Source organism: Jaculus jaculus, chromosome 6 (genome assembly GCF_020740685.1).
Source record: "Jaculus jaculus isolate mJacJac1 chromosome 6, mJacJac1.mat.Y.cur, whole genome shotgun sequence".
In the NCBI taxonomy this organism is placed as follows: Eukaryota; Metazoa; Chordata; class Mammalia; order Rodentia; family Dipodidae; genus Jaculus; species Jaculus jaculus.
In genome coordinates this window covers 163,032,424-163,055,527 of record NC_059107.1, presented here as the reverse complement: position 1 = coordinate 163,055,527, position 23,104 = coordinate 163,032,424, and the positions used below count along the sequence as shown (strand labels likewise).

General features: G+C 53.7%; 1 protein-coding gene across 1 annotated transcript in view; it reads left to right on the top strand.

Annotated features, from left to right (window-relative positions):
• Positions 1–23,104, top strand: part of Celsr1 (cadherin EGF LAG seven-pass G-type receptor 1) — a 148,560-nt gene that overhangs the window by 83,824 nt on the left and 41,632 nt on the right. Inside the window, exons 3-6 of the mRNA XM_004650392.2 lie at positions 1,031–1,253; positions 2,770–2,885; positions 5,139–5,227; positions 21,979–22,136. Of these exons, the coding sequence (XP_004650449.2) occupies positions 1,031–1,253; positions 2,770–2,885; positions 5,139–5,227; positions 21,979–22,136 (586 nt within the window). The remainder of the gene's footprint in view (positions 1–1,030; positions 1,254–2,769; positions 2,886–5,138; positions 5,228–21,978; positions 22,137–23,104) is intronic.

Below are 23,104 nucleotides of genomic sequence, written 5' to 3'. Positions count from 1 at the left end.
AGAGGCTGATAAGTTCCAGGCTTGCCTGGACTACAAAATGAGATCCTATCTCAAAAAAGCCCTGTTTTTCCCTTGATCCCCTCCCTAAAATCAAAAAACCAGTAACTGGAAAAGAATGTTGTCAGGGTGGGTGTTAGGAACTTGGAAGGCCTGTCAGGGCTTGGCTGGCATGTTCTTGCATATCAGAGGTGGAAGGGGCAGGTGTCAGACCCTTGTGCACTGGGGGCTGAGGGGTGGGCATTGCTCAACCAAACCATAGCCCAGACTGAGGGCATCTCCTGCCAGGGAGCCCAGGACCTTCCTAGTGAACGAAATTTGGATCCTTTCTGCTCTGGGACCTTAGAGAGAAAGGTAGGCTTCAGACTTCTTAGACCAGCTCCTGGTGAAGGCTTCTAGAACCTTTTGTTGTAGGAGGGATTCAACGGTGGGGATCGCCCCACAGTAAAGGAGTGTCTACCACAGAAGCTGTGAGCTGTGGGAGACACAGAGGTGATTGCAGAAGCGCTGAGGATCCAGCGCTGGCCGTTGGTCATACTGTGCAAGGAACTTTTGTGTGAGGCATCGGGAAAGGTGGGCACCGCCCAGGCCCCCCGCCCAGAGTACCGTGGTGTGCTCCTGAGTCTTGGTGAAGCTCTGACATGGTGTGGGCATAGGGAGAGGTAGAAAGCCCTCTGGCCACTTTCTAGGCTGTCCCCTTGGAAGGGGGAGTCAGGCACAGCCCACAGAGTGTGTCAGGATTGGGAGCTCCGAGTGCCAACAGCTGAGCAATCTTGCCCACTGGAGTTAGGGCAGCAGACCAGGGACTTGACCCAGACATACTCAGCAGAGGGGACCTCCGCAGGGACACGCTAGGGAAGCCCCATGACTGACTGTCGTTGGGTCTCAGGCAGGGATGGTGCTGTGGGGACCAGCTCCTGTGGATCTGTAGCTGGTGACTTTCATCAGCAGCCAACTACGTGGCTCGGGGGGTCTCCCCAGCCTGCTGGCTGTCCCTCGACCTTGCGTGACCTCCTCTGGCTCTCATCCCCAGGGGAGCACTGCCAGGTGAATGTCCGCTCCGGCCGCTGCGCCAGCGGAGTGTGCAAGAACGGGGGCACGTGCGTGAACCTGCTCATCGGCGGCTTCCACTGCGTGTGCCCGCCCGGCGAGTACGAGCGTCCCTACTGTGAGGTCAGTACCAGGAGCTTCCCGCCGCAGTCCTTCGTCACCTTCCGAGGCCTGAGGCAGCGCTTCCACTTCACCGTCTCCCTCGCGTAAGTGCGGCGGGGTGGCGGGTGCCCCTGGGCCAGGCGTCCAGTCTGTGTCCCCATCCTTCTAGGCACCGGATGGCTGCAGGACCACCTGCTCAGTGGTGGGCCCCGGGCCATGCTGGAAACTGGCGATAATTGCAGCCTGAGACAGCAGAGCGTTTATACTCGGCCTTCTGAGGGTGGGCGGCCCAGGTCCTGGCCATGGATGCTGGCCTGACCACTCTACATCCCCTGTGGCCTGGTGTCTCTTGTCAGGGCATCAGTAGCAGGTGACAAGCCGTGAGCTGAAGGCTTGAGTTTGGAAGGGGCTGACCTCTGTCTGGCTGTGGGCGGGGCCTCAGCTCGCCCTTCGGAAGCCAGTGAGCTGCGGGAGGGAGGGAGGATGCCTCGCGGAAGCTGGCCGACAGTGCCAGAGGGTGCGGAGGGTGAGCTTGGAGGCCAGAACACGCTAGAAGCCAACAAGGAAACTTTGCTGGTTCCTAGCACAGAGAACAAGTGAAAAATAAGAATGTTTAATTAATGTCTGAAAAACCCAGTGTGGTATCTGTTTGCTTATCACATTTCGGTTTGCAAGATTCAACTACAGGATGAGTTTATAGACGATAATCCCTTAGACATGTCTGACTTCAAATACAGAGTCAGAGCAAGTCTCCCCAGAATGTTCATGGAAGATCAGTGTCCCCCAGGCTCGTGGTGGCCCTGGGGCAGAAACCCCAGAAGCCTCTTGCCGCCGGGAGTCGCCCAGTCCAGTCTCGTCGTCTTTGTTTCAGGTGGCTTCTGTCACGGCCGCTCTCCTCTTTCTAGTTTCTGTTTGCCAAGCGCTTGGGCTCCCAAGTGGCCCCATTCCCAGCCGCCTCTCATCCCCTCTTTGTTCTCTACGCCTTCTCCCCCGGCCCCTCCAAGCCTCGGTTTCTGTTTCCATCTTTCCTCATCGGACTCACGTCGTCCCCACTGTCTCCTCAGCCTCGGGCCCCTTCTCCAGTTCTCTGTCTCCAGTGCTTGCTGTGGGGGCGAGGCGGGGAGGACGCCGGGCAGGGCTGGTGAACCTGGGCACAGAAAGCAGCTCCCGACTCAGACCAAATGGCCACACACGGAAGTGAAAACTACAGCAGAGAATTGGGTGGCACACAGTAGCTGGGTCTCTCCTACAAGCCCTTCTTTAACCCTCAGCAATCATCTCTGCAGCATCAAGAGCCCTTCTTTTTTTTTAAATATATTTTATTTTATTTAAAGAGAGAGACAGAGAGACTGGGCATGCCAGGGCCTCCAGCCTCTGCAAACAAACTCCAGACACATGCACCTCCTTGTGCATCTGGCTTACATGGGTCCTGGGGAATTGAACCAGGATCCTTTGGTTTTGCAGGCAAGCGCCTTAACTGCTAAGCCATCTCTCCAGCCTGAGAGTCTTTGTTGAATCCCAGCCCCATGACTCGACCTCCTTGGCTGGCTTTGTCACTCCTGGGCATCCTGGTGGCCCTGGGGGTCCTGGCTGTGTGACATGCTCCCTTCCGCTTGGCAGGTTTGCCACCCAGGACAGGAACGCTCTGCTGCTTTACAACGGCCGCTTCAACGAGAAGCACGACTTCATCGCCCTGGAGATCGTGGAGGAGCAGGTGCAGCTCACCTTCTCGGCAGGTGGGACCTCCGGGCGTGGCTCCGGTGCTTGGGCATGAAGTCACCTTCAGGCTTGTCCGCCTCCAAGCAGCTTGCCCTGCCAGCCCTGACTGTTTATGTCCAAGAGTCTGCCCTCTGGCTGAGACCAAAGTGCATAAAGACGTTCACTGCAGAGGTGTATCTTGGGCTGAAAACAGGACACAGCTTCCGTTTCCCAGAGTTGGGGAACACTAAGTAAAGTGCAGTGTGCCTGTAGCTTAATGTTTTCCTGCTGGGAGTCAACCCCACAGCCTTTTGCATCCTAGGTCTGGATTCTACCATTCAGCCCCTCCCCCCACCGGTCCTGTAACTTAAAAATGATAAATCCTGCCTGGCACGGTGGCATACACCTTTAATCCTAGCACTCAGAAGACAGAGGTAGGAGGATTGCTGTGAGTTCAAGTCCAGCCTGAGACTAGAGAGTGAGTTCCAGGTCAGCCTGGGCTAGAGTGAGACCTTACCTCAAAAAAAGAGAGAAAGAAAGAGAGAAAGAAAGAAAGAAAGAAAGAAAGAAAGAAAGAAAGAAAGAAAGAAAGAAAGAAAAATCCAAGGTGGGCACGGTGGCACACACCTTTAATTTCAGCTCTCAGGAGGCAGCGGTGGCAGGATTGCCATGAGTTTGAGGTCACCCTGAGACTACATAGTGAACTCTAAGCCAGCCTGGGCTAGAGTGAGATCCTACCTCAAAAAACCAAATATATATATGTATCTCCATTAAATATATCATCTTGGTGTTAGGCAAAGCTATGCAGCCACACTGGATTCTCAATGATGCTTACCTGACCCAGTGTATTAGTCAACTTTCTGTCACTGTAACGAACTACCTGAGACAAAGAACTTAAAAAGCAGAGGGGTTTATTTTGGCTTCAGTCCATGGGGGAATTGGTTTGTTGCTGGTGGGACAGAGCACAGCAGTGTCATGACTGGAGCATCTAGTGGAGGAGACTGCTTACCACAGGAATCAAGAAAAGAGGCTGGGGTCCCAAGGTCCCCCTTAAGGTCATGCCCACAGTGAGCCAACTTCCTCACAATAGGCCCTGCTTCCTGAATGTTCTAGCACCTTCCAGTAGTACCACTGGCTGGGGACCAAGCCTTCAGCAGTGGGCCTTAGGGGATTCCTTTCAGGCAATTGTAGCAGATGATCCGGGGGTGAAAATGCCAACCTGTCCTTTACCTAGAAGCTCACCCAGGTGGCCCAGAGGTGTTCTTTGCCCCAGAGCCTTGGCCCCAGTGTCCATGTGTACAAGATCTGAAGTTGGGACCTGGTTTTCCATATGGAATGAAGAAATGGGAACACTCCTAACACGTCTCCATGGTGGCAAGGGAAGCGGCACAGCCTGCCAGGCTCCTGCCTTCCCCAGGCATGCATCCATGAGCCACATTCCTCCTTTCCAGAGTGTCCTGAGAGATCCCCGGCCTTGGCACTCCCTGCCTGGGCCCTGGCTTCAGCTGACCCTGTCCTGTTGGTATATGAAGTGCCTTCTTCCCAGCTATTGCTTAGCCAGGGCTGTGCACAAAGCCACCCCCATCCCCTTAGGAGGCTCAGAAAAGACAGTGTCCAGCACCACCTGGGCCCCAAAGAACAAGAACTCCTGAAAAAGAAATGACTTAAACACCTCAAAGCCAAGATACACAAGCAGCAACAACCCACTGTGTGCTGTGGTCACAAGGGCCCTGAAAACATGGAGTGGGTCATAGAGTGGCTCAGGAGGAGACAGTCTGTGTGGGTTTTGGTGCTGGGGCCTGTGTCATGCAGTGCACAGAACAGGGGGTGGGGGAACCCTGCAACTGACCCCAGGAGGCACGAGGCTGCAGATTTCACTGAGGAGTGTCCCTTCAGTGTCCTGTTTTGCACTTGCCATATTTAGAAGAGTTGAACAAGGATTGTTTCTATAGTACGAATGGGAAAGCTCAGGCAGGAGTCACTGGGGAAACAGTACTCTGTGGCTGGGGCCTGGCACAGGGTGCCTTGCTCTAGCACTCGGAAAGCCTTTGGGGAGCATACAGAAAAAGCCACACAGGGGACTGGAGTGCTTTCCACGCCCTGAGTAGGAGAGGGCTTCTGAGAACCGTAATGCCTTTCTAGTTGGGGCCCTCCATGTGGACAGGGGCCAACAGTGGTGGCTGGGCAAGTTTCTGAGTAGCTTGTCTGTCATGTAGCCTCAAAGCCTCGTCTGAAGCCCCCATCCAGCCCCACTAACCTGTTTCTCTCGGGGTCTCCCTCCTACCGCACAGGCGAGACGTCGACAACCGTGACCCCGCAGGTTCCTGGAGGCGTGAGTGACGGTCGGTGGCACTCGGTGCTGGTGCATTACTACAACAAGGTAGGAGCTAGAGTCCTTGCTGGCTGCCATTCCTGGCTGGTCAGGCATAGTCAGAGCTGCCCACTGGTCCTGGGCTGGGACCGGAGGCCGGGGCCTTCCCCAGGGGAGCTCGCTGAAGGCAGGGCTATGAGGAAACATCAGCTTTGCTGTGGAGGTGAGGGTGGGTTGTGAAACCCACCCTTTGCTGGGCTCTCCCAAACCACTCTTCCTCTCCCTGGGGTACAGGGCTGTAGCTTCCTCCCCCACCCCCACCCCAAGGGTCTGCATTGATCTCTCCCACTTCTCACCGAGGTCACCTATAGCTCTCTCAGGCTTCCCAAGGTCCAGGTCTAGGATGGAATAACTAGATGAGAAGTGAGGGGCTCCTGTAAGAGCCGCTCCATGGAGAAGGCATTTTCCAAACTTTCCATCCACTGTATTTCAGGCCTTTGGTTCCCTGGGATGGCATCCATCTCCTGCCTCTGGGGCCTCAGGGCACTGGGCTGTCCTTGTCTTTTCCCTCTCATTCTTGTTGTCCGTCGTTACTGTCCCTCTGCCTCAAGAGAGGAGAAGGAGCCTCTGTCAGTCGCAGTGTTCTTTCTGTTTCAGAGCCTTGAGTCTGAAGTGGTGACCCTTGTAGGTGAGGGGCACTAATTACCAGTGTCAAAGGTGCCCTCTGCACATCCTCCAGTGGCCCCATGAGAAACAGTGGAATGGAGGTAGCTCCCAGCTCTCTTCCTGGGGCTCGAGGCTCTGCTCCATTGTTGTAATCAGTATGGCATATCTTCCCCAGGGGCCACCTGAGGGCCTTGTTCTGTCTCAGCTCTCTTTCTTTGGGGTGTTCCCCAGGATGCCCCCCCACATGAACACTCCCTCACAGGGTTCGCATCCTACTCTTGCCCCACAGAAGGTGCCGCCTGACTTGGTCTTCGTTGGCCTTTGACCTCCACCAATATGCGCTGGTACTATTCATTAGAGGAGAACTTGTCTGTGGTGGTTTGACGTAGGTGTTCCCCATAAACTAAGGTGTTCTGAATGCTAGGTTCCCAGCTGATGGAGATTTGTAAGTTAAAGCCTCCTGGAGGGAGTGGATTGTTGGGGGCGGGCTTATGGGTGTTATAAACAATTTCCCCATGCCAGTGTTTGGCACACCCTCCTGTTGCTATTGTCCACTTTATGTTGGCTAGGGGATGATGTCCACTCTCTGCTCATGCCATCGTTTTCCCTGCCAGCATGGAGCTTCCCCTCGAGCCTGTAAGCCAAAATAAACCTCTTCCCCCCCACAAAAAAAAGGAGGTGCAGCCTGAAGCCACTCTCCCTCCACACCGGCAAGGGATAGCTGTGCACCCTGGCCCGCAGGGGAGGGCTGAGCTCCTGTGTCTGGAGCCCTGGAAGCCCCTGGAGCACAGGCTGGTTCTCTGTGGCCAATGGCAAGGGGCATAGCCCCCTTGAGCTTGTGACTGTTCAGTGTGACATTGGGGCCCAAGTCTGTTTCAGTCAGCATCCCAGACAACACACAAGACACCCCACTTGCTCTGTCCACTCCATCTGGACAGCGAAGCCAGTGAGGACTCCTGTAGGCAGCAGAGCTCCAGGAGCCTGGTGGACGAGGAGCCATAGTTTCACACCTACATGTGCCCTGGCTTTCATCCGGGTGGCAGTGGTGCGCTCCTCTGAGGGGACAGCAGGACAGATGACCCCCTGCAGGAATACTGCTGCTGGCCCCTGCGTCCAGGCACACATTGCCACTTTTCAGAAACATCAGCTTGCCCCCTGGCCACACTTAGCTCCAGCCCCTGGCCCTCCCTCGGTGCTCCTCCAGCCATCTAGGCCCTCACTCCCAAGGTGGACACTCCTGGTGGTGTGAGCTTCCAGGGAACACTGGCCTGTCGGGAGGGTCCACAGGCGGGTCTGGGACGTCCAGAGACCCTTTCCTTCCTGCCTGTGTGGGAGACACAAGCTGGTGGAAGGGGGTGCTGCTGGGGGTTGAGCTGGTCTTGGCTTCCATCAGAGCGCTGGTGCATCCACCTGCTGTGACCACATAATTGAATACAGACCCAAAGCACTGCCCAGCATTGGCCTGTTCGTCCAGTTGCTAATTCCCCTTCCTGGGCCTTGGCCGTGAACCGGGGAGCACCACACGGGGCTGCGTATCCCACACTGGAGGCGGCTCAGAGAACTTCACTTGTTTTGTGCGTGGTCACCCCGAACATCCTGGGGCAGAGAGAGACTCCCCGTGCTGGAGGATGGGAGTGGAAGCGGGTCGCTAGAACCCAGGCTTCCGTTCTCAGGGTGGGGTCCTTTCAGCAGCCCCCAGTGAACAAACAGAGTCCTGAGTGCAGGATTAGGCCTCTGCTTAGCTGTCCCCCTCACTTGCCAGAGGGCACTTTAGGGAGGAAACCAACCAGTCTCCCTTATATCTTTAAGCCTGCATTGTGTGAGTTGATCAGGCCACACAACAGGTTACATGCATCTGTCTGTGGAGAGCCCTGTGGTTTCTACCTGCTTCTGCCTCTGAGCTGGCGGCCCTTCCCCGTCCAGGTGTGGGGGTGGATGTGCTTTGGAGCTTCAGGCTGGGAGTGTTCTGGGATAGAAGGAGAGCAACCTGGGGTCAGGACACGCCTAACTATAAGAAACAAAGACGAGCCAGCCGGGCGTGGTGGCACACGCCTTTAACCCCAGCACTCAGGAGGCAGAAGTAGGAGGATCGCCACGAGTTCAAGGCCAGCCTGAGACTACATAGTGAATTCCAGGTCAGCCTGGGCTAGAGTGAGACCCTACCTCAAAAAAAAAAAAGACTGAAATTGACCTGCCAGGGTGAGTCAGTCTTTCAACCTCTGCATTATCACCCTCGCCCTCTCTGTTTTGACCCTCTGGTAGCAAAGGTAGAGTGACGAAGATGGCTCTGCCAAGAGGCAGGAGCCTGCGGGAAGGGGCAGGATGATGGGCAGGGCGGGCCCAGAGCTGTGCCCTGAAGGTGGACACTGAGTTCAGAACTGAGGGGCGCTCTTCTCCACACCCCTCCCCACCGGCTGCGCCAGCCTCTTTCCTCTGGCACACATTTAGCTCGCTCTGCTCACCCCATCCGGGTTTGGTGTTGGGGGGCTACTTGGAAAATGTAGGGACTGCAGAAATGGCTCAGTGGATAAAGTTGATCCCTAGAACACGCATAATGGTGCGCGTGTAATCCCAGCCCGGGCAGGCAGATGCAGATGGGCGCCTGGGCCTTAGTATTGTACAAGTAGGTTTTAGTAAGCTTTGAGCCGGGCATGATGGCACACATTTGTAATCCCAGCACTTGGAAAGCTAGTCTAGCTGAGTGTGTGAACTCCAGGTTTCAGTGAGAGACCCTGTCTCAAAATAATAATAATAACAAGGTAGGCCAGACATGGTGGTGCACCTCTTTAATCCTAGCACTAGAGAGGCAGAAGTAAGAGAATCTCTGAGTTCAAGGCCACCCTAAGACTACATAGTGAATTCCAGGTCAGCCTAGGCTAGAGCAAAGCTGTACCTTGAAAATCCAGAAACAAACTAACAACAACACACAAAAAAAGGTGGAGAGTGACTGAGGAACACTCAATACCAACCTCTGGCCTCTACATGCATGTACATCTCCACCACATGTATGCCACATGCATACACACATGCATAACACACACACACAAGAGAACATGAGTTTGGAATCACCACCGCCTGAATGGGGAGAGCCGTCCCCCTCAGCACACTCTCCCCGGGCTTGGTTCCAGGTGGGCCTGACAGAGTAGCTGTGCACTGCATGGGAAATTTCTAGGGACCCTTTCCAGGTCTGTTGGCCTGTGGGGTCCTCAGAATCACCAGGCTGCTTTATCGTGTGGGTCCGCAGGGTAAGCAGGTGGCCCACACAAGCAGGATGATCCAGGAGGGTTTGTTTACAAAGGGCTGGGCCAGGTATGGGACAGCCGCAGGAGAACAGGTCTCAGACAGATGGCAGAGAAGCCACATGGCCTTCAATCCTGAAGGGACAAGGGCTGAGGGCAGGTGGACCTGGGAGGAAAGCACCGTGGTTAGAATCCGTTTTGAGGAGGGCAGCGGTGACCATGGCCAGTGAGGGACACGGCCAGCTGAAGGTAGCCTCCATGCCCCACTTTCCCTTCAACCTCCGATTCGGTACCCCGTGGACTGAAGCCACACAGAGACCAGCAACTTTTCTACCGACCTCCCCAGTGAGGACAGGCTTTTTCTTTTGGCTGAATGACATTTTTTTGTTGTTTTTTAAGGTAGGGTCTCATTCTAGCTCAGGCTGACCTGGAATTCACTATGTAGTCTTCAGGGTGGCCTCGAACTGTCTGCAATCCTCCTACCTCTGCCTCCCGAGTGCTGGGACTGAAGGCGTGTGCCACCACGCCCGGCATGGGTGACATTTTAAGTGAGAGGATCTACTGATCAAATTTACCTTCAGCGAAACCAAAGAGCATGATGTTCCAGCGAAGGCTTTGCCTGGGCAGCTGCCGCTCTAAGTTTTGGCTGGGGAGGGGTTTGTGGGGGGGCTGGAGGTCGGTGGGGGGAGGCTATGGTCGCCACATACTGACCTGCGCATTCTGGATGAGGCTTAGGGAAGGGTGGTCAGACGTTTCCACCGTCCATGCCTCATAGAGATTTTCACTGCCAAGCGTTTGGAAATTACTTCTTCGCGCTTGCAAACCGGGCTTTAGCTTTGGGTTTCTTTCTTCGTCTGTTGTCCCACCATCACGGCGCCCTTCCGCATCGCGTGTGTTCGTGGGGCGGGAGAGGCGCATTCCTGTGTTCTAGCCCTGCAGTGGCATCTGGCTGCTCTTCCCAGAGGGGACAGGCTTTGGGATAGAGGGACTATGCGCGCTGCCACTGGACAGGAGGCCTGCCTGAGCACTTTGTTGTGGTGATTGTTGTTTTGCGAGGTGGGGTCCCACTCTGGTCCAGGCTGACCTGGAATTCACTATGTAGCCTCAGGGTGGCCTCGAACTCACAGTCATCCTCCTACCTCTGCCTCCCGAGTGCTGGGGCTAAAGACGTGAGCCACCACGTCTGGCTTTTGCTTTATTTTATTTATTTCTTTAGTTAGTTTCCCCTGAGCACTTTTAGTGTCCTGCAAAGGATTATGTCTACACCGCATGTCTCAACAAGCCTTACCAGGAGCTGAGGGTGTAGACATGTCCAGGAGGAGCCATTTAATAGGATTCTCCTGCCTGCCTTGGCCAGGGCACCATGGGCATATTCCAGACAGTTCCCGGGATGACTCCTAGCCCAGTGGTGAAGCATGGGTGTGTGGGGAGGGTTGTCTGCCAGACTTGGGCACACGGTTGGAGCATTCTGACGGGGCACGGCACGTGCTCAGGGTGAGAGTAGGTCGGGATGGGTTGTCAAGTCTATGGGGAGGTTTTGTGTGAAAAAGCTGTTCATAGGAGGTGAGATGGGCCAGTGGGGTTGCTCCACCCGACATGACTGACATCTGGGGTTTGATGACTCTGTGGGAGAGTAGGCTGTGTCCTACAGTGTCCTTGGCCACTAGCCGTGAGATGCCATGGGAGCCCAGCACTAGTAAAGACCCAAAAGTCTTCATTCTTGCCAAATGTACTCACAGTGGGGCTATCCTTTTGGGAGCCTCTGGTAGGGATAAGGGAGTTAGCTGCACCAGCTAAGGTGGCAACAGAGAGAAGCTGAGGCTGGGGCTGGACATCACGAGGGCAGCGGCAGGCAGACAGGTCGTCTCTGGGGATGCTCGGCCTTTGGGGACGTCCGGCCCAGGGACACCACTGCATCATAGTGGGCATTCCCATGCTGGCCACGCAGTGCTGAATGAAGCCTGTGCAGTCTTCTGGGTCAAGCTATCTACTGCAGAAGGGGCCGTGCTTGGGCCTCTCCTGGTCTGACATAGCTTCCTTCTGTCCCAGAGATGGCCTGAGTGTCTTGGTACAGAGTGTGTTTTTATGAGAAAAGCAAGGGCTTTCGCCAAAATTCACCCCTCTCCTCAAAACAGAGAAAACGCCCACCCAGTACCCCCCACCCTGAGTATAGCGGTGACTCAAGCTCATGGGGAAGCTGGACTCAGTGACCCCAAGCTGAACACAGCCCCGGGTCTTCAGTGGCCGAATGCAGGAACTCGGGGGTCTCTCTGTCACAGGACAGGAAGCACCACTGAGCAGTGACAGGCAGTGTTCTGTGGACACTGCTAACCACAGGGACAGAATGAGGCTGCATGGAAAAATGGAGCCTCCAACCTCAAGAGAGTGCCCATTAGCATAACCTTAACAGAGCAAAGTGATGGTTCGGTAGAGGGGTGTCCGCGAGTGGGAGGGGCTGTCAGGGGAGGGGTCAGGCTGTAAGAGAACAGGCGATTCCTTTAGTGTTTGTACCCGGTGGTGATATCACGCTGTGGTTTGGAAAGTGAGCGAAGGTGTGAGGCTCTCTCTCTCACTCTGTTACTCTTTACAAAGCTATGGCAAATTAGATATATTTTTTTTTCTCTTTTGAGACCCGATCTCTCTATGTAACTCAGTCTGGCCTTAAACTCCATCCTTCTGCCTCTGCCTTCTGAGTGCTGGGATTGCGTTTGTCACCATACCATAGCAATGACAAGAACTTTGAAAGGTACATATGGCTGGGGCTGCTGGGAGGTAGCTCAGGGCCAGAGTTTGATCCCCAGAATCCATGTGAATAGTAAAATTTGGGCATGGTGGCACACACTTGCAGTCCAAATGCTGGGGAGTAGAGAGAGGTGGATGCCTGGGAATCACTGGCCACCCAAGTCTAGCCTACAGGGTAAGCTGCAGGCCAGTGAGAAACTGGCTCAAAAACGTGGATGGTGATGGTTTTCCCAAAGAATGACACCTGAGGGTATCCACTGGCCTCCATGAACACATGGGCCTGCACACATATATGTGCCTACATGAACACACACACACAATGCACATCCAGTTACATTATTTTTCTGAAGGGTAGCACCGCTTATTCCAAAAAGAAAAGACAGTCGGGCATGGTGGTGCACGCCTTTAATCCCAGCACTCAGGAGGCAGAGGTAGGAGGATCGCCGTGAGTTCGAGGCCACCCTGAGACTACAGAGTGAAGCCCAGGTCAGCCTGGACTAGAGTGAGGCCTATGGGCAGCACCCATGGGACCGTGCACCACCCCAGAGCACAGCGTCAAACCCATCAGGCTAACCGTTCCTCGTGCTGCTGTGCTTGGCCGCTGAGTCCTCAGGCCAGCGCAGTCCAGCAGGGCCCGTGAATAGCCTCGCCACGGGTGGGCTGTGGGACTGTCATCCTCTGGTAGGTTAGCTCATCTGTTCACATGGCTGCCATATGTTTTCAGCATCCAGTAAGTTCAACTTGTATGCACAGCTGCTGCCCAGACCTTCTGATGTCACTGCCTCAGCCATGCGGCCACGCCAGCCTCTAGGCCACAGAAATCAACTGAGGCAACAGTCCCAAGGCAACATGAGGACACGTGGTGTGAGAGGCACTATTGTGGCCTTGGATCAGAGTGGCATGGCGGCATTCTTGGGATAAGGGCTGTGAATTCAGGTGGGTTTGCGCCCCTGTGCCCGCTTCCGTGTCGTTATCTACATGCCTGAGTTATCGGGGAGCAGCAGCCGTCTGGGCCAGTGGCATAGGAACCAATCTTGGTTTTCATCTTTTACATTTTCTGTCTAAACAAATCATTAGGTTTGAAGACTAAGCAGGATAAAGAAGCCGAGTTCCTATGAAGTTAATTGAGCATTGTGAAATACATACAACCTTTTTTTATGACCAAGGCAAAGCGAAGTGAGCTGTTATTTTAGCCTCCCACTGCACAGGTCCTCTCGCCAACAGTCGGGGAGTGCAGTGTTTAATATGAGCCTATGGGCGGGCACCCCAGGCGTTTGGTTACGATAAAAGCTTTCATTGTGCAGGAACCCAGGAGCCTGGAGTGTGAATGGGCTGTTTCTTTCCGGCAGTGTTTCCTGCTCACGCAGCGCGCTCCCCTCTGGCCCACACGGTATTCCGCAAATATCGAGTAGCGACACTTCCATTCAGGTGCATTCCCTGATCCCCCTGGGCCATAGGGCGATGTCTGAAACCACGCTTATCCTCCATCTCGGCCTTGGAATGTTAGATGCCTACCTTGAAGCCTAGCACAGTGGGTAATAAAAGCCAGCGGAGGAGCCTAGAGTGGCCAGCGAGCCCCGTGAGAGAGGTGACAGGGTGCCCCTCTGTGGAGCTGCCGAGCGGGGCTTCAACAGGTGGCAGGACGCTCCCGGACTGCTGGCAGGTGGCAGGGCTGGGAGATAGGAGACCTGGCTGCCTTTCCTAAGCCCAGGCTGGTCGGGTGGCGGAGAGTCACATGCTGTAGCACCACGCCCCCTTGGGCCTTGCGCTCTGTAACTCAGGTGTGGGAAGCCGTGGGAGACTGTCACTCGGGTGTGTCCCTTCAGGTGAGTGGCCACTCTCCCTCCACCCTCTGTCTCCCTCACCCGCATGTAGCCCACCCCTCCGTTCACTCTGGCACCTTGAGGTGCAGGATACTGTGGAGTAGGATACTGTGGCCACCTTGTTCTTTTTCTGGGCTGGCCTGGCCTTGGTAACCCACCCCAGCACTGGGGCCAAATCCCTCCTGGTGCCTACGTGTAAGCCCATGTGGTCTTCATGGCTCTGGAAGATGAGGGAACTGAAGCACGAAGTTATGCAATAGGGTGCTGGGGGGTTGGACGAAGCCGTGTCCCCAGCGTCTCTCATCCATTCATGTCAGTGGCCCTCAGACACGTCATTCCAGACTTGTTACAAGCTGTCTGGCTACCGTTGTCCTGCTCTTCCACACTCTGTTTTTCCCAGCACGCTCATGCTTTCCCCACCAGTTCAACACCACACAGATTTGAGCCTATCGGCGCTCCATAGCCTGCTGACCAAGAAGAAAGGGGCTGCTCTGGGGGGCAGTTGGCAGGGCTTGCAAGAGAGTGGCCAGTTAGGGCCCAGCAGGAGTGGGCCAGGCTTTGTGACGAGTGGGTGTGGGTGAAAGAGCGTGTAGGGATCTGTGCATGTGTGCACAAAGGGTGAGGTCTGGCGAGTGTGTGTGCATATGCGTGTGAGTGGACATGAGTGTGCCCGGGAAGATGAGCCTGAATGGGTGTGCATTGCAAGTGTGAGTATATATAAATCAGGGAGCGTGAAGAGTATCATGCAGAAGTGGGGGGAGGGAGGGTATTACCTTGGGCTATTTTTTATAATCATGGAAAATGTTAATAAAGATTGAGGGGAAAAAAAAGTATCATGCAGGATGAGCGTGTGTGCGGGCTAGAGGTGGGGGTGTTCGTATGTACTGGATAGAGAGTGTGAGTGGGCACATTTCTCGCAGGTGTCCCTGCTTGCTGGAAGGAGGGGAGTTCTGAGAGACAAGGGTTGGTCTGCCTCTCTCATTCCCAAAGCACTTTCTGGTATCCCAGGTTGCCTCGTTGTGTGGCTGAGCTCAGAGGGTTGGTCCCAGGTGCGCCACCCACCTGCACTGATGGAGGAGACTCTAGATGTGGAAGCTACTACTGAGGGTACAGGCAGATGTGGCAGGGTCACTCGGGGCTGCACTATGGCTGCAGAGACACCTCCTGGTCCCAGGCCACTCAGCAGTGGGCAGCTTTGCCTTGGTGGAGAGACCCTGCCCTGGGCTAGGTTCTGGAAAGGTCTAGGCAGTCCTTCTGTGGAGAAGCCGGGCATGTGGAGAAGCTTCTTTGGCTTCCCCAATATGGAGTACCTGTGGCACAGCGGTGCCAAGGCAGGCATGCTGCTGGCTCACCAGTTGACCCGCACTATGGGAATTCTTTGCTGTACAGAGCAGGTGAGGTCCCAACTGTGGGACTTTGTGGTCTGGTGGCAGCCACCCCAGGAGTGAGGGGCTTAAATCCTGACGCCAGTTTGCGGTTCTCTTCAGACTCCGCCCACTGATTTCCCTAATTTAATCAGAGAGGTGGGCTGCGGGGCTGCTGGACTTGGGGGCCAGAGCTGCTTCGGGGTCTTCCAGGGTGGTCGTCAGCATTCAGGTCTGAACCTCAGTGTCTGAGAAATGACAGCACCACATTTTGGCTCCTTGCAAGCATTCCTGAGATCCAGCCATCTGTGAATTCTTTGATATGATCGTAGGTTAATCATTTCTGACACTGAGTGTGAATCCATTCACGTCTGAGCCTCGCCTTCCCGGTGTCTGGTTTCACGGGCTCCCTGCTCCGCCCCCTGGAGCTGAAACTGAACCCCCATCAGCCTTCCCACACAGAATTGTCTGCAGCAGGTTAAAAGGCTGCAGAAATGTGAGTACATCGGAGGACCAAAGGCTTTTGTGTGTGCACAAAAGCTCCCAGCAGCCACTTGGGACATCTGAGTGGAAGCCAGTGGGGAGGGTCCCCACACTGGGAAGAAAATAAGCTGAAGAAAAATGACAAGGGACCAGCCTAGTGATGCTTTGGCCTAAGGAATCCCAACATGCACAGATTTGCAGAGTTTGGGCCTGGCAGGGGCCTCACCTTGAAATGGACAGTGGTCCTTGGCAGTTCTTTGAGGGAAGAGCGCCCATGGTGGTCCTGATCACTTTGATCTCCACCTGCCCCAGGAGGTTCTCAGAGCAGCCTGTGCTGGCGAGGGCCAGGGGAACAGACCCCAAGGGCGGAGCTCCTGAATGTCCAACCTGGCCATGGCTGAGCTTTCTGTCCCCTGGGCAAGGCATGGGGCTCAATGGCCTCCATGAAGGGCACCTGGTGGATGGGTGGGGGTCCTCCAGGTCTGGCTGTGTGTCCCCTTCTACCACACAAGACAGCCAAGCCTGGGAAAGCAGGTCCTCCACGTATCTCATATCTGGCACCCTTCTATATAAGACAGAGAAAAGGTCAGAAACTGCCCCTTTTTATTTTTATTTATTTACTTTTCAAATTGTTATTAACAACTTCCATGATTATAAAAATATCCCATGGTAATACCTTCCCTCCCCCCACTTTACCCTTTGAAACTCCATTCTCCATCATATCCCCTCCCCATCTCAATCAGTCTCTCTTTTATTTTGATGTCATCATCTTTTCCTCCTCTTATGATGATCTTGTGTAGGTAGTGTCAAGCACTATGAGGTCATGGACATCCAGGCCATTTTATGTCTGGAGGGAGCATGTTGTAAGGAGTCCTGCCATTCCTTTGGCTCTTACATTCTTTCCTCCACCTCTTCTGCAATGGACCCTGAGCCTTGGAAGGTGTGATAGAGATATTACAGTAATGAGCACTCTGGTCACTTCTTTCCAGCACCATGATATCTTCTGAGTTGTCCCAAGATCACTGCCGTCTGAAAAGAGAAGATTATCTACCAAAAGTGAGAGTAGCATTAATATAAGGGTATGAAAACTAAGAGAAGTGTTTACTGAGCAGTTTGATAAGCTTAGTATATACATTTAGCCAGACAGCAGCAGATGTTATACCCCTAGGGCTCATGACTACCCCTGTTTTAAGTTTTCAGTATCAGGGATGTATTCCCTCCCATGGAGCAGGCCTCCAGTCCAATTAGAGGGTAGTTGGTTTCCACCATGACAGATGTGCCACTATTGCACCCATTGGCTCATTTGGCCTGGCTGGCCAAATATAAGGCTTACAGGGTCCACTGTTGAGTATCTTCACTGGTGATTTCTTTCTCCTATTGAACTGCATGCAGAATGGCTTCTTATAGCTTTCTGTCAGCTGGTCTACATGGAGGAGGTTCTCAGCTCAGTTCCAGCAGGATTTCTCAGTGGTCTTGCAGCCCAAGCATGTGGAGTCTTCAGCAATAGGGTCTTACCATCTATTCCTGGTGGGAAACCAAGAGCCTCGGCAATGGTCTATAATGTTTTGGGGGTATCAGGGACCTCCCTGGCCAACAACTCACTGGAAGGTATCCCATCCCTGGCACAGAATATTGTCTAGCAACAATCTATGGCTCCTGACGGTTCCATTGTCCAAAAAAGTAGGATTCCATATCATTTATTTATATCCTCTTAGATTTTGATTAGCCCTCCCTCCACCTTTCCTTTACTCAATCTCTTTCCCTGACCTCACTTTGGGCCTTTTCACCCCCATTAATCTATTCTTCTACTTACATATATACAATACCACCCTATTAAGTACCCTCCTCCCTTCCTTTCTCTTCTCTTTATCTTTCTTTTCTAGTTTACTGGCCTTGGCTACTGAGTTTTCTTCCTACTCACATGGAAGTCCAATCATCTGTAGCTAGGATCCACATGCAAGAGAGAACATGCGACATTTGGATTTCTGGAACTGCCCCTTTTTTGTTGTTCATTTTTATTTATTTATGTGACAGTGACAGACAGAGAGAAAGATGCAGAGAAAGAGAGAGAGAGAGAGAGGGAGAGAGAATGGGCGCGCCAGGGCCTCCAGCCACTGCAAACGAACTCCAGACGTGTGCGCCCCCTTGTGCATCTGGCTAACATGGTTCCTAGGGAATTGAGCCTCGAACTGGGGTCCTTAGGCTTCACAGGCAAGCTCTTAACCACTAAGCCCCAGCCCCAAAACTGACTTTTTAATCAGACAGTGTTGCTCTTTTGTGTAAATATGTGTCAGAGTTTAAAACCCACTCTGAAAACGTTAGAAAGCAGTTCATTCTGTCTTGCTCCGTGTCATTCCTTACCTAAAATGGCCCCAGATGCCAGTCTCTGAACAGTTTGCTTAAATTGCTGTCTCTTTCTTTAGTTTGGAAGCAGGCTAGGCACTGGGCACTGTACTCTGGTGGCTTTTCATTCTGCATGTTGGCTTCAATCATGACACTTTTTTTTAAGTTTTTTAAATTTTTTATTTATTTATTTGAGAGCGACAGACAGAGAGAGAGAGGCAGAGAGAAAGAGAGAGAGAGAAAGAGAGAGAGAACGGGCACACCAGGGCCTCCAGCCACTGCAAACAAACTCCAGGCGCATGCGCCCCCTTGTGCATCTGGCTAACGTGGGTCCTGGGGAATCAAGCCTTGAACTGGGGTCCTTAGGCTTCATGGGCAAGCGCTTAACTGCTAAGCCATCTCTCCAGCCCAACCATGACACATTTTATCTTCTGCTTTTCTTTTCTTGTTTTGTTTTGAGAAAGGGTTTCATATAACCCAGGATGGCCTTAAACTCACTATGTAGTTGAGGGTGACCTTGAACTTCTGATCATCCTGTCCTTACCATCCTAATTTTGGGATTACAGGCATGCACCATCGTGCCTTGGCTACCCCCCACTTAAAAACTATTGGTTTTTGTTGTGGTGGTGCTGAGGCTGAAACCCACAGGCTCTGCTACTGTGCTAAACCCTCAACCTCTATCCTGTCTGCTTCATTTTATTCATTTGTTTATGGGAGAAAGAGGCAGAGAGAGAGAATGGGGGTGTCAGGGCCTCCAGCTACTGCAAATGGACCCCAAATGCATGTGCCACCTGTGCACACGTGCTTACGTGGGCACTGGGGAATCAAACCTGGCTCCTCAGGTTTAGCAAGCAAGCAAGAGCCTTAACCACCGAGTCATCTCTCCAGCCCCTCCCTGTCTTCCTTAAACTCTTCCTGATTCAAGTCGCCTGTGCAGTTCTCCACATAGTTCACAGGCCCTCGTGGAGAACCTTCATCTTTCCCACCACGTCTCACACTCGCAGCCGCCAAATAAACTTGTGACCTGGTTTCAGTCACAGGTGATAGCGGGACGGGGTTGTCCAGGTAGAGCACAGTGGGGTTGCTCGAGAGTACTCAGCACCAGTCCCTGCTGAGGTGAGATCCATGGAGGTGGCAGTGTGTGCACTCACAGCTTGTGTGGCAGCCACTACCTGTGAACATTCTGGAATGCTCACGCTCCAAGGGACATTCCTTAGTGATCAGCAGTCACTCCCAACCTCTCCCCAGCCCTGGCATCCACCCATCTGCCTCTCTTCGGGGCACCGGGACTGCATGGTATCATGTAGTATGTGGGCCTTGCACCCAGCACAAGCCCCAGGCTTCATCCAGGTTGTAGAGTGAAAGCGTGTCACTCCCTTTAATGGCAGAGTAATAGTCCAGTGGGTAATAGGCCACAGTGTGTTGCCAAAATTGTGATGAGCGCTGCCATAAATGTGTGTGAACATGTTGTGATCTGAGTCCCCAGATTCCCTGGGAATGGCACACTGTGCCCTTTGTTTGGACTGGGGAGCTCCGTGTGCATCCTGGTCACCTCTTGCATGGCTTTCCTGCCACCCGTTGCCTTTCCCATCCTTGTTGGTGGATGACTGGCCCATTTCAAGGAGCCAAGGCGGGACTCTGAGATTGCTGTCCCTGGCCGCTCCAGCCCTAGCCCAGGGCTTTTCCCGCCCTCACCTTGAATCGTCTCTCCTCACCCAGTTCCTTCCTGCCCATGACCCACAAGGGCTTAGATCTTTGTCCAAAAGGCCATCACTTATACACCTGTCTGGGAGAGGGATGGAAGAGTGTGTGCTGGGTGGCGGTCATCGGTGGCTGGTACCCAAGACCCAGCTGTCTGCTCTGATTCCCCAGCCCCAGACTGGAGTCAGGGATTGGCAAGAGATGCCCCACATCAGCAGGAGCTGCTCTGGACATAACCTGGGTTTATTTCCCCATCTTTCTTGCACTTGAACCCTGTAGCGCTGAGCTGCTGATTAAAGCAGCTGTACTCAACAACTGTAGTTTTGTAAATAGCAGCTTAGTTTCATTAAAGCCTCCAGCCTGTAAAGGCTGTTTACATCCATCCTCTGAAAGTCTCACACCCAGCCCCAGAAATGTAAATTACAAGCTGTGGAGATAATATGGGGCTCACGCAGCCTGGGGATGGTCCCTCTTTCTCGGGATGGCACCTAACATTTAAGCACCCCTAATGGGCACCTCACGTGTTTTCCTAAGCAGGCTGCTGCTATTGAGAGAGAGAAACCAGATGATTTTCCATAGCCATCTAACTACTGCTTGAGGCAGAGGTGGACTCTCTGCGGAAATGGATTATCAAACACTGTGATTTCACTGGTGATGTGAAAGATCATCCAGGTTACCTGAGCTACCTTCGCCTCCTGAGTTACCTCAGAAGGGTTTGTGGGGTACAGTCATTGTAACAGACGGGACAGGTGTCCCCATCTTAAGCCCTGACTGTTATACCCAGAGCAGCTATTTCCATGGGCCTTGGTTGGAGGAGTTGGTGTGGAAGCTTTGCCTGGGGTGGCCACACGTCAGGGTTGCGCAGGGCACAACTCCAGGGGAGGCTGCGTGGGTGCATAGACCCTTGGGGACACACAGCTTGACCAGCAGCTCCACGTCCTGCCTGCAGCTCAGTATTCTCACCAAACAAAGGCTTTGTTCCTGTGGAAAAAAAAAAAAATTGAGAGTTCTTTTTGAATAAAGTACAGTCATTCCCTATTAAAACACATTGAAGATGATTTAATTACAGTCTTGTTTTATAGCTGTTTACAATAGTATAGAGAAGCACACAGTTGCATCATTATAACACGAACGGATCCCAGCATTAGCAAGTGAAGGCACACTGTGTTTAGCTTAGTTTTTTTTTTTTTTCTTCTTCTTTCCTTTTTTTCTTTGAGATGTGGGATGTGACCTCACTATGTTTTTCAGGCTGACTTTGGACTATATACCCAGTCTGGCATGGATGCTAGTCAGCTCTGCTTTTCCTGCTAGAAGGATGTCAAGGATTGTTTGGGTGAACAGTTGGTGTGTTCAGGGGCAGCCTGAGATCATGGGGACTTCTGGAAAAAGAGGCTGTCCCTGGCTGGCAGCCACAGCAAACTGGAGGGGGCGCGAGGCATTGCCCCTGCTTCAAGGCAGTAGCGGGGCCAGAGGAGGTGTAGAGGTGTGAAGCTGTGAGAGGGGCTGAGGGGCCAAGGCTCCTGGGGGGTGGCTCTGCTCTGAGGGCGCAGAGGAGGTTGACCTCAGGCCAGAGAAGGGAGCAAGCAGGCCATCTGAGAGTGAGGCCAGAGCAGATGCTAAAGTGCTTGGGTGCAGGGGATGGCTGGGCTGCAGCCTGACTAGGTGGGGTCAAGGGGCCTTATCTTCACTCTGACAGGGGTGACCTACCATCTCTGAGCTGCTCCTGAGCTGCCGCTGTGATTCACGGCATGCTTGGCTTATAGTCAGTCAGTGCAGCCTTGTCTCTGCTTAGAGCTCCTAAGTCCTTGCGTTTGTTTTGTTTTGTTTGATTTTTCGAGGAGGGTCTTGCTCTAGCCCATACTGGAATTCACTATGTAATCTCAGGGTGGCCTCGAACTCATGGTGATCCTCCTACCTCTGCCTCCCGAGGGCTGGGATTAAAGGCAGGAGCCTTGTCTTTTTCTTATGCCCCTCAGTCATCTTGGCTCAGGCTCTTCCCCCTCCCCCCACTCCACCTTGGGCTTCTCTTAACTCATTCACTCAACCCCGCTTCCAACAAGGTCCCATTCTTCTGAGCTCCTGGACAAGGCCTGTGTTCTGTGGAGGCCTTCCTGCAAACCATGCCGTAGATCTGGGGGGGGGGGGTTGACATAGGATGAGGCGTAGGCAGGGGCGGGCATGGTGGCGCACGCCTTTAATCCCAGCACTCGGGAGGCAGAGGTGGAAGGATCGCCGTGAGGTTGAGGCCACCTGAGACTACATAGGGAATTCCAGGTCAGCCTGAGCTAGAGCGAGACCCTACCTCAGAAAACAAACAAACAAATAAAAAGAGTGAAGCCCGGGGTTTCTCATCCCTTGTGGACTGAGCACCCTGCACAATTGGTCTGCACCGCCAGGACACCCGCCCGGGGTGTGGAGAGAGCCAGAGCTGACCCGGTCTGCCCTTTCTGTTCCCACAGCCCAACATCGGCCGCCTGGGCCTGCCCCACGGGCCGTCGGGAGAGAAGGTGGCCGTGGTGACCGTGGACGACTGTGATGCGGCCGTGGCCGTGCACTTTGGAAGCTACGTTGGGAACTACAGCTGTGCTGCCCGGGGCACGCAGAGCGGCTCTAAGAAGTGAGCCTCCTGGAGGGACCTGCAGACTTCTGCCCCCCACCCAGGCCCTGCTCCAAACAAGGGTCACACGGGCCCACCCAGGGCAGGTTGATGCAGGGTATCTTAGAATCCCCCACGTAGGCTGACATCTGCTCCCTCACCCCCCATGGATGGGCAGTTTCCATCCATAGAACCTTCTAAACTAAATTCCCTTAGCAGTGTTTGTCAGGCCAGGTATGGTGGTGCATACCTATAATCCTGAAGCTGAGACCTAGGGACCTGGAGTTTGGGGACAAACAGTACCATGTAGGAAGTTCCAAGCCAGCGTAGGCTGTCGAGCAAGAGCCTGTCACGGGAGAGGTCAGTCGAGCCCAAGGCTGTGATGGTGACCTGTTGATCCAGAAGCCGTCCCAGCCTTGTTTCCCTGGGGTCGTCTGTCCCTTGACCCCTGAACTCCTTGAGATGGAAGCAGCCATATGTCCTTGATAGCCTAAAGGCTGAAATTCCAACACAGACATGCAGTGAACAGGCTCACATGTTCTTTTAGATGCCAGCCCTTAGGAGGCAAGTACGCGCTCCCGCAGGCTACAGGCTGTTGGTGTTTGGCGGGCTGTGCAGCATCAGTTGGTTGTGTTGTGCACTAGGGCCTCCCTCTGTGGCTGGGTTGACCTGGAACTTGTAATCCTCCCACCTCAACATCCCTAACGCTAGGATTACAGGCACGCTGTACATGGCCCTGAGTGCCCCTTGAAGGTCGGGTTCAGATCAATTGATGTTTCCCTGTGATCTGATTAACGGTGGGGACCCTTTCCCCTAGGCCCCGCCTCTGGGTAATCAGCCTCAGGTCCAGAGTGCCAGAGCCTTCAGCTGCCCCTGCTGGAGCCAGAGTTCTGTTCTTTGCATTTCTTCTCTGGGGGGCAGAGGCACACGGCATGCTTCCCTCCCCATCCAACTGCAATTGGGCTAGACCTGCAAATAGGTGGGATTCA